The 14829-nt window shown below is 52.2% G+C and overlaps 5 protein-coding genes across 5 annotated transcripts; 3 read left to right on the forward strand and 2 right to left on the reverse strand.

Annotated features, from left to right (window-relative positions):
* Window positions 1–160: 160 nt before the first annotated feature.
* J3D65DRAFT_635385 (uncharacterized protein) lies at window positions 161–429 on the reverse strand (the record flags this gene model as incomplete). The annotated part of the gene is made up of 3 exons (XM_066801314.1): window positions 161–178; window positions 214–302; window positions 324–429. Coding segments are annotated over 3 exons (213 nt in total), but the record flags the coding sequence as incomplete, so codon positions are not given.
* A 1450-nt stretch (window positions 430–1879) lies between these two features.
* Window positions 1880–3306, forward strand: J3D65DRAFT_605969 (galactan 1,3-beta-galactosidase; the record flags this gene model as incomplete). The annotated part of the gene is made up of 2 exons (XM_066798401.1): window positions 1880–2395; window positions 2446–3306. 2 exons carry the CDS (start codon window positions 1880–1882, stop codon window positions 3304–3306), a joined length of 1377 nt encoding a protein of 458 aa, XP_066651660.1.
* Window positions 3307–3768: 462 nt separating this feature from the next.
* On the forward strand, window positions 3769–4521 carry J3D65DRAFT_605970 (uncharacterized protein; the record flags this gene model as incomplete). The annotated part of the gene is made up of 1 exon (XM_066798402.1): window positions 3769–4521. One exon carries the CDS (start codon window positions 3769–3771, stop codon window positions 4519–4521), a length of 753 nt encoding a protein of 250 aa, XP_066651661.1.
* Window positions 4522–4982: 461 nt separating this feature from the next.
* J3D65DRAFT_653075 (geranylgeranyl pyrophosphate synthetase) lies at window positions 4983–6440 on the reverse strand (the record flags this gene model as incomplete). The annotated part of the gene is made up of 2 exons (XM_066802464.1): window positions 4983–6109; window positions 6155–6440. 2 exons carry the CDS (start codon window positions 6438–6440, stop codon window positions 4983–4985), a joined length of 1413 nt encoding a protein of 470 aa, XP_066651662.1.
* Window positions 6441–7176: 736 nt separating this feature from the next.
* J3D65DRAFT_685173 (putative AAA family ATPase) lies at window positions 7177–14522 on the forward strand (the record flags this gene model as incomplete). Its single annotated transcript, XM_066803804.1, has 7 exons — window positions 7177–8665; window positions 8715–9710; window positions 9738–10148; window positions 10196–10532; window positions 10586–11436; window positions 11489–13141; window positions 13192–14522. The coding sequence occupies 7 exons, from the start codon at window positions 7177–7179 to the stop codon at window positions 14514–14516; spliced, it is 7062 nt and encodes a 2353-aa protein (XP_066651663.1). The 3' UTR covers window positions 14517–14522.
* Window positions 14523–14829: the final 307 nt, after the last annotated feature.

Consider the following 14829-nt stretch of genomic DNA (forward strand, 5'->3'; position numbering starts at 1 on the left):
ATGACGACGTTCCCCGAACGCACGCGACGATACACACCAAGTTTCTTAGGAACGAGACCCGGTCCCTGGATCTGTTCGACAGCCCCCTCAGAACATTCTCGGCAGATAAGTTGTCGGCAGGGCATTTTGACGCAGACCAGAACTTGTCTCTGGGCTACCATCAATGGTGTTGTACAATCTGGATGGACGGACGGCCGCAGAGGGTTCGATGACGTTGGCATAAGGTTTAGCTATATAAGGAGTAACAATTGATATAAGTAAAGGCATAGAACTAGATGTAATATATATACGAAACTGATTATCTTTCTTTTTTTATAAAGTACAATTTAAACTATAACGAATAATTAAAACATTTATTAACCTAACTACATCAGATATAATAAAATAATTAGTATAAATAGTTAAACTAAAGTCTCTAGTAGAACCGTCCCCTATAATAAGATGCGCTAAAGCTATTAGAGTTAAAAGTTTATAAATATTAGCTAGAATAGTTTTTAAAGTAGGACGGGCCCTATTAATATAGAATATAGAATAAAGTTTACTAATATAAGGTAAGGCTCTTATATAAAACTCTAATTCTAGAGTTTTAACTCTAGCTCTTTCCCCTTTAACTAAATAAGGTAAATGAGAATAATAATAAGCTAATATAGAAAATATAAATTATATATATTTAGACTTTTCTAAATACTATTTAAACTATAAACTTTTATTAATACTATAATTTATAGTTATAAAGCTACTATTAGATAAAAGAAGACCTATTATAATACTTATATAAAAAGGGGATAATTTTATTATATTTCTCTCCTCTTTTATAAATATACTGCCTACTATGCTATATAGATTAGAACCTTAAATTACTAAGGCTAAATAAGTTAAATAGCCTAGGTTTTTAAATAAATAAAACTATCCTAATTCTATTTTAAATAGTATTCCTTTATTTATAATATAAAGTATATATTATATATTCTTCTTCTTTTTTAAGTTAGAATTAGAAATATTTATACACCTTATAGGTATTAATATATAGCAAGCCTTTATAATATTATTAAAAATATAAGCTATTATTTATTTATCTAGTTCCTTTTTTATTTTATTATTTCTAATAAAATAAAAAAGGAATAAAGTATAAAAAATAAATAATTTATTTAAAGGTAAAGTATGCTTATTTATACTAATATTAGACCTAGTAGAATTAGATAATACTTTTATTTTAGATATTTTAACACTTATTAAATACTGATCTTTATATAATGTATTTAACCCGAATTTACTTTTAGATAAAATATGATTATTAATAGATTTTACATCTACATTAAGATCAGATGCAGCTTTACGTGGGACGGAACGGGACGCAACTACGAGTGCCACCTTCCCTATTTGTCTTTGCTGGACCAGGGTAAGTACGAGCATCCCCGCACACTACAAGCCCTCGATTTCTCCATCAACCACGGCGCCTGTTCTCTCGTATTTGCGACCAGGATCGGGAGTTCCGAGTGCACTGTCAGCATGGAAAGCAGCTTTTCTGACTCGACGGAAATGGCTAACAAGTTCCAGGAACACGGTCACGATTCACGAGCCGAACGCGATTCCCCAAATCTGGTTCATTCAGGTAGTGATCAATTGATTGTCTCAGTGTTGTGCAAGATCTGCACCCCATACGAGCCGCGTGAAACTGAAAAGCGGAGAAAGCGTTCGCGAGACCGGGGAGAGGGCCTGTTTCGGCGATACAGCCACCGGCGGTTATGCACGAAACACTGCACGGCTGCGAGGCGATCAGGCGAGACCAGGGGTACCGCCAACACAAAAGGGGTGCCTTCGCTGCACTCTCGCTCCGACGGGCTGTCGAAAGCGCAAGTAACAAAAGACAGTGAACACCATGCGGCAGTCTCTCGCGCTCACTGCAGCGCTCGCCGGCCTCGCACGAGCATCCCTGCAAATCATCCCTGGCGCAACATGGACCGTCCAAGACACAGGTGAACACCTGCAAGCGCACGGCGCTGGCGTCATCCAGGTTGACGGCACATTCTACATGATCGGCGAAGACAAGACCGACGGCTCCAACTTCCAAAACATCAACTGCTACTCTTCGACGGACCTGGTGGAGTGGAGCTACGTGGGCGCGCTTTTGACGTTGCAGGACAGCGGCGATTTGGGACCAGACCGCGTTGTCGAGCGGCCCAAGGTCATCTACAATGATGACACGAGCACATATGTCATGTATTTGCATATCGATGACTCGAGCTACGCCGAAGCAAAGGTTGGCGTCGCGACTTCGTCGAGTGTCTGTGGGTCCTACGATTATCAGGGCAGTTTTCAGCCGCTGGACCATCAGAGCCGGGACATCAATTTGTTCAAGGACGACGATGGCACGGGGTACCTGTTGACCGAGGATGTAAGCATCCTTTCGATACAACCCGATATGGGTTTTGCTAACAAAGCCAGCGCGAAAACGGACTACGCATCGAAAAGCTGAGCTCAGACTATCTCAGCGTCGAGAACAACACGTACCTCTTCTCCAACAGCGACTTGGGCATCGAAGCATCCGCCTTACTCAGGATCGACTCGACCTACTACCTCTTCGGCTCGCAACTCACCGGCTGGGACCCCAACGACAACTACTACGCCACAGCCACATCGCTCTCCGGGCCGTGGTCCGACTGGGCCCTGTTCGCCGACTCAGGGAGCAACACGTACAGCTCGCAGACGAACTTTGTCCTGAAGATCGAAGGCAGCTCGAAGACGACGGCCATCTACCTGGGAGACCGGTGGCACAGCGACGCGCTCTTTTCGAGCACGTATGTGTGGCTGCCTTTGACCATCGACGGGACGTCCGTCAGCATGAAGAACCAAGTCAACTGGGTCATCGACACGGCGACAGGCGAGTGGAGCGCCGGGCCCAGCGAGACGGAGTACGAGGGCGAAGACGCAACGCTTTCCAACGACGCCTCGTCCGTGAGCTGTGATGGATGTTCGGGAGGCAACGCGGCGGGGTACATTGGCGGCGACTCTGCTCCGGGTGGCACGGCGACTTTTAGCAATGTCAGCAGCCAGGCCTCTACGACGACGACGATGAGGATCAAGTACCAGAATTTGGATAGCACCGCGCGGTATGCGGCTGTGTCGGTGAACGGAAAGGAGGTCGGTACGCAGGTTGCTTTTCTCCCGACTACCCAGGGCACGCCGGGGACAAGTGTCGTTCATGTGAAGTTGGCCGAGGGAGATGCGAATGAGGTTGTGCTTGCCGGGGTTGAAGGGAAGGGATACGGCCCGGATGTTGACAGATTGATGGTGCCAGTGTCGTGAGTTCTCCAAGGGAGGCTCAGCAGGATGCGAAGGAAATCGAGAAACTTGACGACTCTTCTCTCGCTCTACTTATCCGTCACTCCCAAATTCCCATCCAGCTCGTCACGGTTGAACAAACAATGCTTCAGCCCCGCTCTTTGGACTTACTAACTCCTTATCTGGGGAGGCTTTAGTCGGCTTCGTCAAAGCAATACTGTTGAGTCTCGTCTTTCGACCCCTATCACTTCAGTAGCACTCAAACAAGAGCGTGTTACCTGTTCTTGGGAACATGGAACCAGACGGAGCACAAAGTCTTTGTTTTCCAGTGTTGCTCTCAAAAGCCTATTGTCCAACTCCTTCCCGGAACTGGCTGCTTTGTTCAAATACAATCGACCACAATGGCGATTGTATAAGAGTCAAAAAGAAGACTTCTCGGATTTCAACAACAAACACCATCCGAAACACTTTCTGCCATCTTCCAACATGTTTTCCACCAGGCCTAGCAGTTTGCAGCATGAAAATGGTGCCGCAATTAACCTTGCGCGTGGCCGTGCCGCCGAATTTATCGACCGGCCGCTCGAGGAGGGTGAAGAACTCGATCGAGCTGCCATGGGCGCGATAGATGAAGATTTCGATGACGACGCAACTGAGTTGCAGTATGAAGACTCCGACGACGACGCAATTTACTACGACTATGACCACTTCGGACCCTCAGACCCCCACGTCAGAAGCATGTCAGCGATGAAATTCATCAAACTGCTGTGGAAACGCATTGTAGAACTCCCAGGCCGCAGCACTTGGCCAGACCTGGTCCGCACACAGTGTCATGCTGTGTTCTTTCTAGTGGTAGCCAAGGGAGCCTGTGAACACGACGATCTAATTGCGAGTTGGTACAACCGCTGGTATAGAGACCTGGAGCATTACCGTAACAATATCGTCATCCAGGGCATCCCCGATCGCGATGTTAATATGCTAGAACTCGCCGACCGCATCTACTATGACACTGTCCGCGAGGTGGATTCCTTATCGATGGAGGATGGCAATCCATTTTCCTCAGGGCGAGCGGTTCAGCTGCTGGAAGTTTATTCTCTGCTTTTCTCTGCTAGATTCCTCCGGAGGGTCGCTCGCATCGATCCTTCGCGCAATATGGCCTTTGCCGGGTTCCAAACTGCTGTCATGCGGAGAGCGGTCGATCTTGGTGGCGAACTTGCCGAACCTATCCTCCTCCAGATGTAGTGGTGAGCAAGAAAGCAGTCTGAAAGCGTTGTTCAGCTATAGCTCCAATCAAAAGATAGAAAATTTTCCACGTCCTTCCCTGTCCAGCGTGAAAGGTGCCCAGTTTGGTGAGCCCCCTTTGTCAGATATCGACTCCCCTCCCTAATTAGGTGCAGTACACATCTGCTTTATCCACTCACCTACTACTTACCTGCGCCTTGCGACGTTAGTTACATTATTGCCCCATTTAGCCGCGATGTATCGCCCACTGCCCACCCACCGCGTCGACCACCCACGTCCACTGACCCACGTCCACTGCATCGTCAGCCGCGTCAATACCAACCGAGACTGTGGGACAAGGTAGACTTGTATGGAAGCAACGCGACACACAAAATCATCAACAAATGTTCGATTTCTTGTCAACTCGTTCTCGTCCAAATCATTCTGACACCATCCAACCAGCTCCAACCCTATCTCCAGCCTCAATACCGACACCGGCCGCAGTACCCACATGAATCCGACGAGCAAGCAGTGTAGTCGAGCTCCGACTGCTCCGACTCTCCGTCCGAGTCCGAAACAATGACACCCCCGATGGGACTCGCCGGCGACGAGTAAAACTCCTCATCGCTGCCATCCTTCCCGGACGACGCCTCGCTGTGAGGTTTGCTGACCGCTGCGCCATCGATCCACCACTCTTTCACATCCTCTGGCAACACCTCCACGGCATTGCTCGCCTGCCCCCGAATCTCCAACACATCCAACTCCTTGCGGCGGACCTCCAGCTTCTTGTCCGGGTGCGCCTTCGCCAGAGCCGAAATCTTGCGCAGGACCGCCGCCAACTGGGCCAGCTTGTCCTGGTGCTGGTCCTCGAAAGCGTCAAGATTCTTGCGCACGTCGTCGACACGGATGTCTTTGAACGTGCCCCATTCATGGAAGGCGAGAACAAAGTTGGGCGTTTGCGAGAGCCACAGCCGCTGGACCTCTTCGCCCAAGACGTCCTGGTCCATCCGCTTGACCGAGCGCGTCTTCAGGTCGAACACGGTGCCTTGTGCAATTTTTCGACCGCCCGTCACCACTTTCAAGCTCGTGCCGGTGTCGATGGTCAGATGCGGGTACTCGTCGTCACAGTCGTCGCCTTCGGGATCCAAGTTCTTCAAGTACCCGTCACTCTCGTACCGGACGACGCAGTTGAGCCCAGCAAAGTCGTACTGCACGATGCGCTGATGAGACTGGGAGCCCTTGGTAAGTCCTTCCCACGTCGTGTATGCCTCGGGAAAAGTATGACCGAACCCTCTGACGCCCTGAAGTGTTTCCGTGGGCGAGTTTTCGTGTCGCACGAAAAAGACGGTGTTGCCGACGACTTGTACAAGGAACCGAAAGGGCCGATCAGACTTGCGGACGAAGCGGAGAAGGTTTCCCAGTGTGCTCCCACAGGCGAAAATGTCGACGTTACCAGACGCAAACTCGCGATTCATGGCAAATATCGCGCGCACCGATGGCTCCGTTGGATGCTTGGGGTAGCGTGCGGCGTTGGCGTCACGATAGTAGACGCCCGCGTCTTCTTGCAATTGTTTCGGTTCCTCGAGAGGTGTCCAGGCGGGTGGAGATCCTGAACTGTCAGTTTGAAAGAATATGCTAAGATTTGAAAACTTGCCTGGTATCATGATTGTTGGGCTTTCCCCTTTCTCAATCCAGTTGTACGACGAAATATATTGGCAATTGGTAATCTTGGCCAGGCTGCGCTCATCCGGCTTAGAGTCCAAGTCCAGCTCGATGGTGTTCAAGATGGGTCCCACCGGCGGAGACGGTGGTCTCGATTGCTCCTGTGGCTTTTCCCTCCGCGAAGTGTTGCTGTATCCGGACCCACCTCGGCCCCTACCACGAGTACGACCGTATGGACGCCCACGCAAGTTTCCACGCTGCAAAAACTGGTCAGTCATGGTCTGAAAGATACGCAGAGCTTCAGGAATCCCAGCAACTGGCACGTGTGGATCATATACAGCCCTGCAGATCAAGTGTTCGGCGCCCTGTGGAGCGGGGAGTAGCATGGTTTGACCCAGTTTGGTCTCACGTCCAAACACAAGCCTTTGTCACAAACGCTGCCACGACATCCATTCAGGCTCTCGGGCGGGAGTGGAAGTCCCCGTTCTGCAGGGATACTGGGGGCGGTGACGAAACTCTGATCAATCATCTCCAATCGATAAGCAGTTTCAACAGTGGTCAAGGATCAGAACGTGCTTTGCTTTTCCGCGATTTGCTCCCCTCTGCAACTAAACTTTGGTGCAACGCGAACGGCAATCGAACTTGCCACCGCATTTGCGGCAGTCCAAGCAAAGGCATGATCAATCATTGGGTGCCTGCGAAGAATTCGCACTCTTGGCCACAGCCAGAACGGCAAAAGAAGGTTCGAGGAGCAAGAAAAGCGCAGAACTATCCCGATGCCTCGAACGGAAACGCCAAAAATGGCTCATTGGAAGCAAACAAACTCATACTCAAAGGCCGATGCGGAATTGCTCTCGAGCCCACCAGAGGGCTGGCAGGGTAATGAGTCACCTTGTCCTATCGCATCCTAAACTCCCTTGGGATCTCCTCCCGTTCGCTTGAGTCCTCTTTTTGATGCACCATTCCATTCACAAACCACCTATATTTGATCCCAAAGAATTACCAAACTCAGCCATGGCGGCTACTCCTGACGCAAAAACAACACGTTCGTCGCGACTGGCAACCTTCTTTTACGCTGTTCTCGACGGCAAACGCGTGGTTTCGTCTGCTCGAGAGGGCCAGCTTTTCATCGACGCCATTTGCGAGAGACCCAACCGCAAGGATTGCGTTGAGCGTCTTGTGGCCAGCCAGCCTGCAGCAAACGCTCTGCGAGCCGGCGTGCGATTCGACACTTCGATCAACTTCATCAACGGCCACTTGGAGCGACTTCTAGCCTATCTCCGGGACCCTTTGCTGAAACAGCTTTGTAGCGGCGAGATCTTACGTCGCCTGTTGCTTCTCATCGTTGACCCGCCAACCCTTTGGAATGTCTTTGTCGGTACTCAGAAAGAAGGACAACTGACGCCTGAATCAGAGCACGCTTTCGCATGGCTTCTGCTGGAGCTTTTGTCCTGGAATTCCTCTCCACCCGTTAACGTGCTGCCAATTGCTGAGGAGATTGTCTCCCGCGAGGCGTTGTCGAAAGGCTCGAATCACGAAGTCCGTGCCCTCATCTACCGAGTCAAACAAGCATTTAACGCTAGACGTCACAATGTATTCATCCCGGACTGCACCCACGATGGGCCCGGCGGCAGGCATGACAATGATTTTGTCGATTTCCGCGAGATTGCCATATACCCTACAGAAGATGAGCTGGAAAGCAAGGACAAGCCCTATTACCAACGGGCCGACGCAATCGACGATACACCCAGTGACCAACGCGTGGCCATGCTGCTTGACAACCAGTTTAGACTGCTGCGGGAAGACATGCTTGCAGAGCTCCGCGACGATCTTAAGGCTTCCCGGGACAAGAAGGGCCGACGCAAGAACATGCGTCTCCGGGGCATCAAGCTGGCTGGATTGTACGTGGGCACTTCGAAGTGGAGTACTCCGTTCTGCCTGACGGTCACGTGTGAAGCTGGCTTGGAGAAGCTCACTGAAATGAAAGGGGTACAACGCAAGTCATTTCTTGAAAAAGAAAAACGGTTCCTCAAAAACAACAGTTTTGGTTGCCTGATGGAAAGCAATCGCGTCGTTGCCTTTGCAACTCTAGAAAGGGTTGAAGAGAAGTTGCTTGTGGATCCGCCCCAAGTCACGCTTCGCATTCCAGACTCGCGAGCGTTGGAGGCGGTGTTGACCAAGTTGAAAGACAGGAAGAGTGAGGTCGACTTTGTCGTTGTGGATACTGCTATGTTCGCGTATGAGCCGTTTCTGGAGCGTCTGAAGCGCCAGGTCGAACTTCCCCTTGCGCAGGAGATTTTGGGCGTTGATGGAGACGGCCGCGGACGAGTGATTGAGTCTCCGATTTGCCCATCCGCTACCGCCGATTCCATCAAGGAGTCAGATGGCAGGAATTTGCAAGACTTTCTTGCCTTGCCGAATGAAGTCAACCTGGACCCATTGCAGCTGGAGTCATTCATATCCGGTTTGCGACAGACTGTCAGCCTCATTCAAGGACCTCCGGGTAGGTAACATTCATTTTTCACGTACGAAACTGGCTAATTGGAGCCCAGGCACCGGTAAATCCTTCATCGGTGCTCTGATTGCCAAGGCTTTCCAAAAGTACACGTCTCACAAAATTCACGTCATTTGTTGCACCAACCACGCCTTGGATCAGTTTTTGGAAGATATGATGAACGTCGGCATTCCCGACGACATCATGGTCCGACTTGGATCAAAGTCCAGCTCGAGGACGGAACATGTCAACCTGCACCACGTTGCACAAAGTAAGCAGGCAAGGCGTAGCCAAGCAACCTGGGCGTTGATAGACAAGCTTCGGGAAGAAGTCGAGGACTACGAGGACATTTTGCGAAGACTTTTGGCGTCATTCAAACACGCCACCGTTGGAATCGACGAACTCTTCAACTTTCTTGAATTTGAGGACGAGGACTTCTTCGAGGCTTTCCAAGTGCCTGAAGAAGACGATGGGTTCACCAGGATGGGAGGACAAGGAGACATAGTCACCAAAGACTACCTCTACGAGCGCTGGCGTCGGAACCTCAATCCAGGAGTCTACAAAGACCGCACTACCCACTCTGCGATTTGGAACCTTTCTGCGGGCGACCGAGGATCAAAAATTGAGCAGTGGACAAGGCAGATCACGCAGGAACAGCTCACTGCAATCATCCAAGCGGTGGATTCCTACAACGCGTCCCAATCGCAGTTGAAGAAGACGCTGGACGAACAGAAAGCCGCGATTCTCCGTTCCAAGCGGATCATTGCATGCACAACAACGGGGGCTGCAATGTATACGGAGCTACTCCAAAATGCCTCTCCGGATATTATTTTGGTAGAAGAGGCCGGAGAAATACTGGAATCACATGTTCTGACTGCCATGACCCCAGCGACAAAGCATTTGATTCTGATTGGAGACCACAAACAGCTACGCCCGAAGGTCAACAATTTTGCGCTCACGGTCGAGCGAGGCGATGGATACGATCTGAACCGGTCGCTTTTTGAGCGCCTTATTTTGGCTGGCTTCCCTCACACCACGCTCAGCAGCCAGCACCGTATGCACCCCGAAATCTCGAAACTAGTCCGTCATTTGACTTATCCAAACCTGCGCGACGCACCGCGCACAAGCAACCGACCCCCTCTGCGTGGCCTTCAAGACCGCGTCATATTCCTGAACCACAGCCATCTGGAAGACTCTGAGAATCGGACTGGGGAACGTCGCGAAGAAGGCTCCAGCGTTAGCAAGAAGAACGACTACGAGGCCGACATGGTGCTGCGGATTGTGCGATATCTGGGCCAGCAAGGATACGGGACAGGGGAGCAGGTCGTATTGACGCCATATCTCGGCCAGTTGGCGTTACTGCGCGACAAGCTGAGCCAGGAGAATGACCCAGTGTTGAACGACCTAGACAGTTTCGACCTGGTCAAGGCGGGTCTGATTGCGCGTGAGACTGGGGCACACAGCAGGAGGAAGATCAAGCTCTCAACGATCGGTATGGTATTGGAAAGCTTTCGATGGCAAGGGCTGACGATGCGACAGATAACTACCAGGGCGAGGAGAGCGACGTTGTAATTGTCTCTATGACGCGAGCAAACTCTAATGGAGACATTGGATTCATGAAGTCTCCCGAACGCGTGAACGTGCTTCTATCGCGCGCAAGAAATGGACTTATCATCATTGGCAACTCGAAGACCTTTCTGAGCAGTAAGCAAGGCAAAGAAACTTGGGCCCCGCTCCTTGATTTCATGAGCAAAAAGGGGCACGTCTATGAAGGACTTCCGGTGAAGTGCGAGCAGCATCCTGACAAGAAGATGGTTTTGAAGAACAAGAAAGACTTTGCCAAACTTTGCCCTGACGGTGGATGCGAGCAGCCTTGGTAAGTCACCGCAACCGTCCTCCGCGCTGTGCCCCTCACTGATTAGAATCCAGCGGTGCAAAGCTCAGCTGCGGCGTCCACGAGTGCCCACAACGTTGCCACCAAATATCTGACCACTCGAAGATGGATTGCGAAAAGATGATGTCAGACACATGCCCACAGAAGCACAGAATGACCTGGCGCTGCCAAAACGGCAGGCCCACAGCATGCAAGCAGTGCGACTTTGAGGCGAAGGAAATGGAGAGAAAGGTTGAGCGCGACTTGGAACTGGATATAAGGCGCCAAGAGCAGCAAAGACTTTATTCGTTGCAGCTGGTTGAGCTGCAGAATGAACTCGACTACCAGCGCCGGCTGCGTCGCGAGCAGGCGGAGGAGGCGGAGCATCAAAAGGTTCTGCAGCAGCATAAGGAGGACTTGGAGGATTTGAAGAGAGTTGGTACACGGACTGTTCCCAACGGGCAGAACTCACACCTGAACGGAAGTGCGACGCAGATAGCAAGTCCGCCTCCAGCGGCTGCAAGTTCTCCTGGCAATGGGACCCTCAGCGAGCAAACATCCTCGGGACAAACGCCTGGGAGCTACCCTGCTGCGACCCCTGCAGATGAGACTGGGAGTGAATCCCCAAACAGAGATGACAAACGGCGAGGCAGTCAGCAACATCAAGGCCCGGGGAAAGGTGAGTGGCAAATGACATGTTCAGCAGCCAAGGACGAGTGGAAGTACCAAAAGCAGTACGAACGAGCGTCCAACCCCGCCCTCGACCAGTTGATGGACATGATTGGCCTCGAAAACCTGAAAGAAGAGTTCCTTGCCATCAAGACAAAGATTGATACCGCAGTCCGCCAAGGCGTGGCGATGAACAAGGAGCGCTTCGGCACAGCGCTGCTGGGGAACCCAGGGACAGGCAAGCCAGTCCCGAGCCATTCTGTCGTGGGACTTCACTGACAACCGAACAGGAAAAACGACAGTCGCACGAATCTACGCCAAGTTCCTCTGCTCCGTCGGCGCACTGCCCGGGAACTACTTTGTCGAGTCTAGCGGGTCCGACCTCGCCAACGACGGCGTTTCCGGCTGCAAGAAGAAGCTTGAAGACATCCTGAACAACGGTGGCGGCGCCCTCTTCATCGACGAGGCATACCAGCTGGCCTCTGGCAGCAGCGCCGGCGGCAAAAACGTGCTCGACTTCCTGCTCGCCGAAGTCGAGAACCTCACCGGCAAAGTCGTCTTCATCCTGGCTGGGTACAACAAGCAGATGGAAGCTTTCTTTGCGCACAACCCAGGCATTCCTAGTAGATTTCCTCGGCAGCTGCAGTTCAGGGATTACAAAGATGAGGAGCTGCTAGAGATTCTGATCTATGGCATCAACAAGAGATGGAACGGGAGGATGCAAGTGGAGCTTGGTGTTAGGGGACTGTATGGTCGCATCGCAGCCCGTCGGATTGGACGCGGAAGAGATCGCGAAGGATTCGGGAATGCTCGCCAGGTTGAGAACGTTCTCACTCAGATCTCTGACCGCCAGGCCAAGAGACTTCGTCGTCAGCGCAGGGCAGGCCAAGCACCGGACGACCTGCTGCTTACCAAGGAAGACATGCTGGGTCCTGAGCCAGCGGACGCTCTCAAAGACAATGCTTCGTGGAGCAAGCTACAGACCCTGATTGGACTAGGCTCGGTCAAGGATTCGGTCAAGTCCCTTCTCGACAGCATTCAGTACAACTACACGCGCGAGCTCGACGAAGAGCCCTTGATCGAGTTCAGCCTGAACAAGGTCTTCTTGGGGAACCCAGGCACGGGGAAGACAACAGTTGCCAAGCTGTACGGCCAGATCCTCGCTGACATTGGCTTCCTCTCCAGCGGCGAGGTGGTGGTCAAGACGCCAGCAGACTTCGTCGGCAGCGTCCTCGGCGGCTCCGAAGCAAATACCAAAGGCATACTTGCAGCCACCCTGGGCAAAGTCCTCGTCATTGACGAAGCGTACGGTCTGTACGGCGGCAAAGGTAACAGCTCTGGTGACCCGTACAAGACCGCCGTCATCGACACCATCGTCGCCGAAGTGCAGAGCGTCCCGGGCGACGACCGCTGCGTGCTCCTCCTGGGCTACCGTGAGCAGATGGAGGAAATGTTCCAAAACGTCAATCCCGGCCTGACGCGCCGGTTCCCGCTCGACTCGGCCTTTTCCTTTGACGACTTCTCCGACGACGAGCTGGCGGCCATCTTCGCCCTGAAGCTCAAACAGCAGGGCTTCAAAGCGACGGACACAGCTAAGAAGGTCGCCCTAGACATTCTGTCGCGGGTCCGCAATCGTCCGCACTTTGGCAATGCAGGAGAGATTGACATTTTGCTCAACGACGCCAAAATGCGGCATCAGAAGCGCATATCCAAGGGCAAAGGCTTCATCACGGCGACTTTTGAGGCGGAGGACTTTGATTCCGATTTCGACAGAGGCGAGCGCGCGAATACGAATGTGCTGAAGCTGTTTGAGGGCGTTGTGGGATGCGACGGTGTCATTGCACAGCTGCAGGGATACCAGCGGACAGTTGCAAATATGCGCGAGCTGGACATGGATCCGCGCGAACAAATCCCCTTTGCTTTTCTCTTTCGCGGTCCTCCTGGTATGTGGCTTCTCCACTGAACGAACGAAAGCAAGCTGACGGCAGCACAGGTACAGGTAAAACGTCCACAGCCCGCCGAATGGGAAATGTCTACTACGACATGGGCTTCCTATCCACAGACGAAGTGAAAGAGGTCTCGGCCACTGAGCTCATCGGCCAGTATATCGGCCACACGGGTCCCAAAGTACAAGCGCTCTTCACCAACGCCCTGGGCAAAGTGTTGTTCATCGACGAAGCATACCGTCTCGGCGAAGGCCACTTTGCCAAGGAAGCCATCGACGAGATCGTCGACTGTCTTACCAAGCCACAGTTTGCGCAGAAGCTGGTCGTCATCCTGGCGGGATACACGCAGGACATCAACCGGCTCATGGCAGTGAATCCGGGACTGACGTCGCGCTTCCCGGAGACGGTGTGTTTTGAGTCTATGACGCCGGAGGAATCATTGGAGCTGCTCACGCAATGCCTGAAGAAGAAGAAGGGGCTGGATCTGACTGTGCTGGATCCGCCGAACGGCGCATTCCGCGCCCAGGTATTGCAGCTGTTCACCACGTTGCGCGGCTTGCCGAACTGGGCCAGTGCAAGAGATGTTCAGACTATTGGCAAGGCTGTGTACGGGAACATCATGAAGTCTGGCAAACCGTCCAAACAAGCTCGGCGCGTGACTGAAGCCGACATTGTCGTGGAGATGGAGAAGATGGTGAAGGAACGGACATCGAGAGGACAACACGCGCACGCTGTCCATGCTCCGCAGCAGCTACAGCCAACCATAAGCCTCGACCGCTCCTGTGATCCTCCGCCGGCAGTAAACACTTCTACCACGTCTGCGGTTGAGTCTGCGGTTGACAGCAATAAGGGCGAAACGAAGCCAGAAGACCCACCAGTCGACGAGGCGCCATCCGACACCACTGCCAGCGACAAGAGAGACGCCGGCGTAAGCGACGCCGTGTGGAACCAATTGCAAGAAGACGCACGCAAAGCAGAAGCCGCTGAGCACGAGTTCCAAGCCACAGCCGAAAAGGAGAGAGAACTCGAAAAGCAGCACGAGGCCGCCAACAAGGAGTCAAAAGAAGCCAACGAAAATGAGAAGCACACCGATAGCAGCGACAACGACGACGCCATCAAACGCGAGCGCGAAAGACGGCGTCTGCAAAAGATTCAGGAGCAGCGACGGCGAGAGGCCGAGATGGCTGAGATCCGGCGAAAGAAGGCGGAGCTGGAGAGACAACGCGAGAAGGAGGCGAAAGAGAGGAAGGCACTGCAGCAGATGGGCGTTTGTTGTGCGGGCTTCCGGTGGATCAAGCAGGCGGGTGGGTATAGGTGTGCAGGTGGTTCGCATTACGTGTCGGATGCGCAGATTCATGCCCATTTGCATTGATTGGGTACGGAGATGTAGTGTGGTCCTGGGGATAGAGGGACTCACGTCGCAAGAATGGCGAGGGCTACATCAATATCGAACCAGCCTTGCAGATATCAAGATATCCTGAAGCGCAAGTCATATCAGAGTCGACATACCCGACCCGTACGCAAGAGTTGGCGAAGATTGACGGAGCCGCATCGATTACACAGAAAACGGTCGAACGCATCTTGGAAGGACACCTCATATTTATCCCGGTAAAGTACGCCGCTGCCGCAATTTTGAAGCTTCTCTCCTCCAAAGGCAACCCTTCTGTGTCTGTGATATTGTACAT

This window comes from Phyllosticta citribraziliensis (genome assembly GCF_038025025.1).
Source record: "Phyllosticta citribraziliensis strain CPC 17464 chromosome Unknown J3D65scaffold_11, whole genome shotgun sequence".
NCBI lineage: Eukaryota > Fungi > Ascomycota > Dothideomycetes > Botryosphaeriales > Phyllostictaceae > Phyllosticta > Phyllosticta citribraziliensis.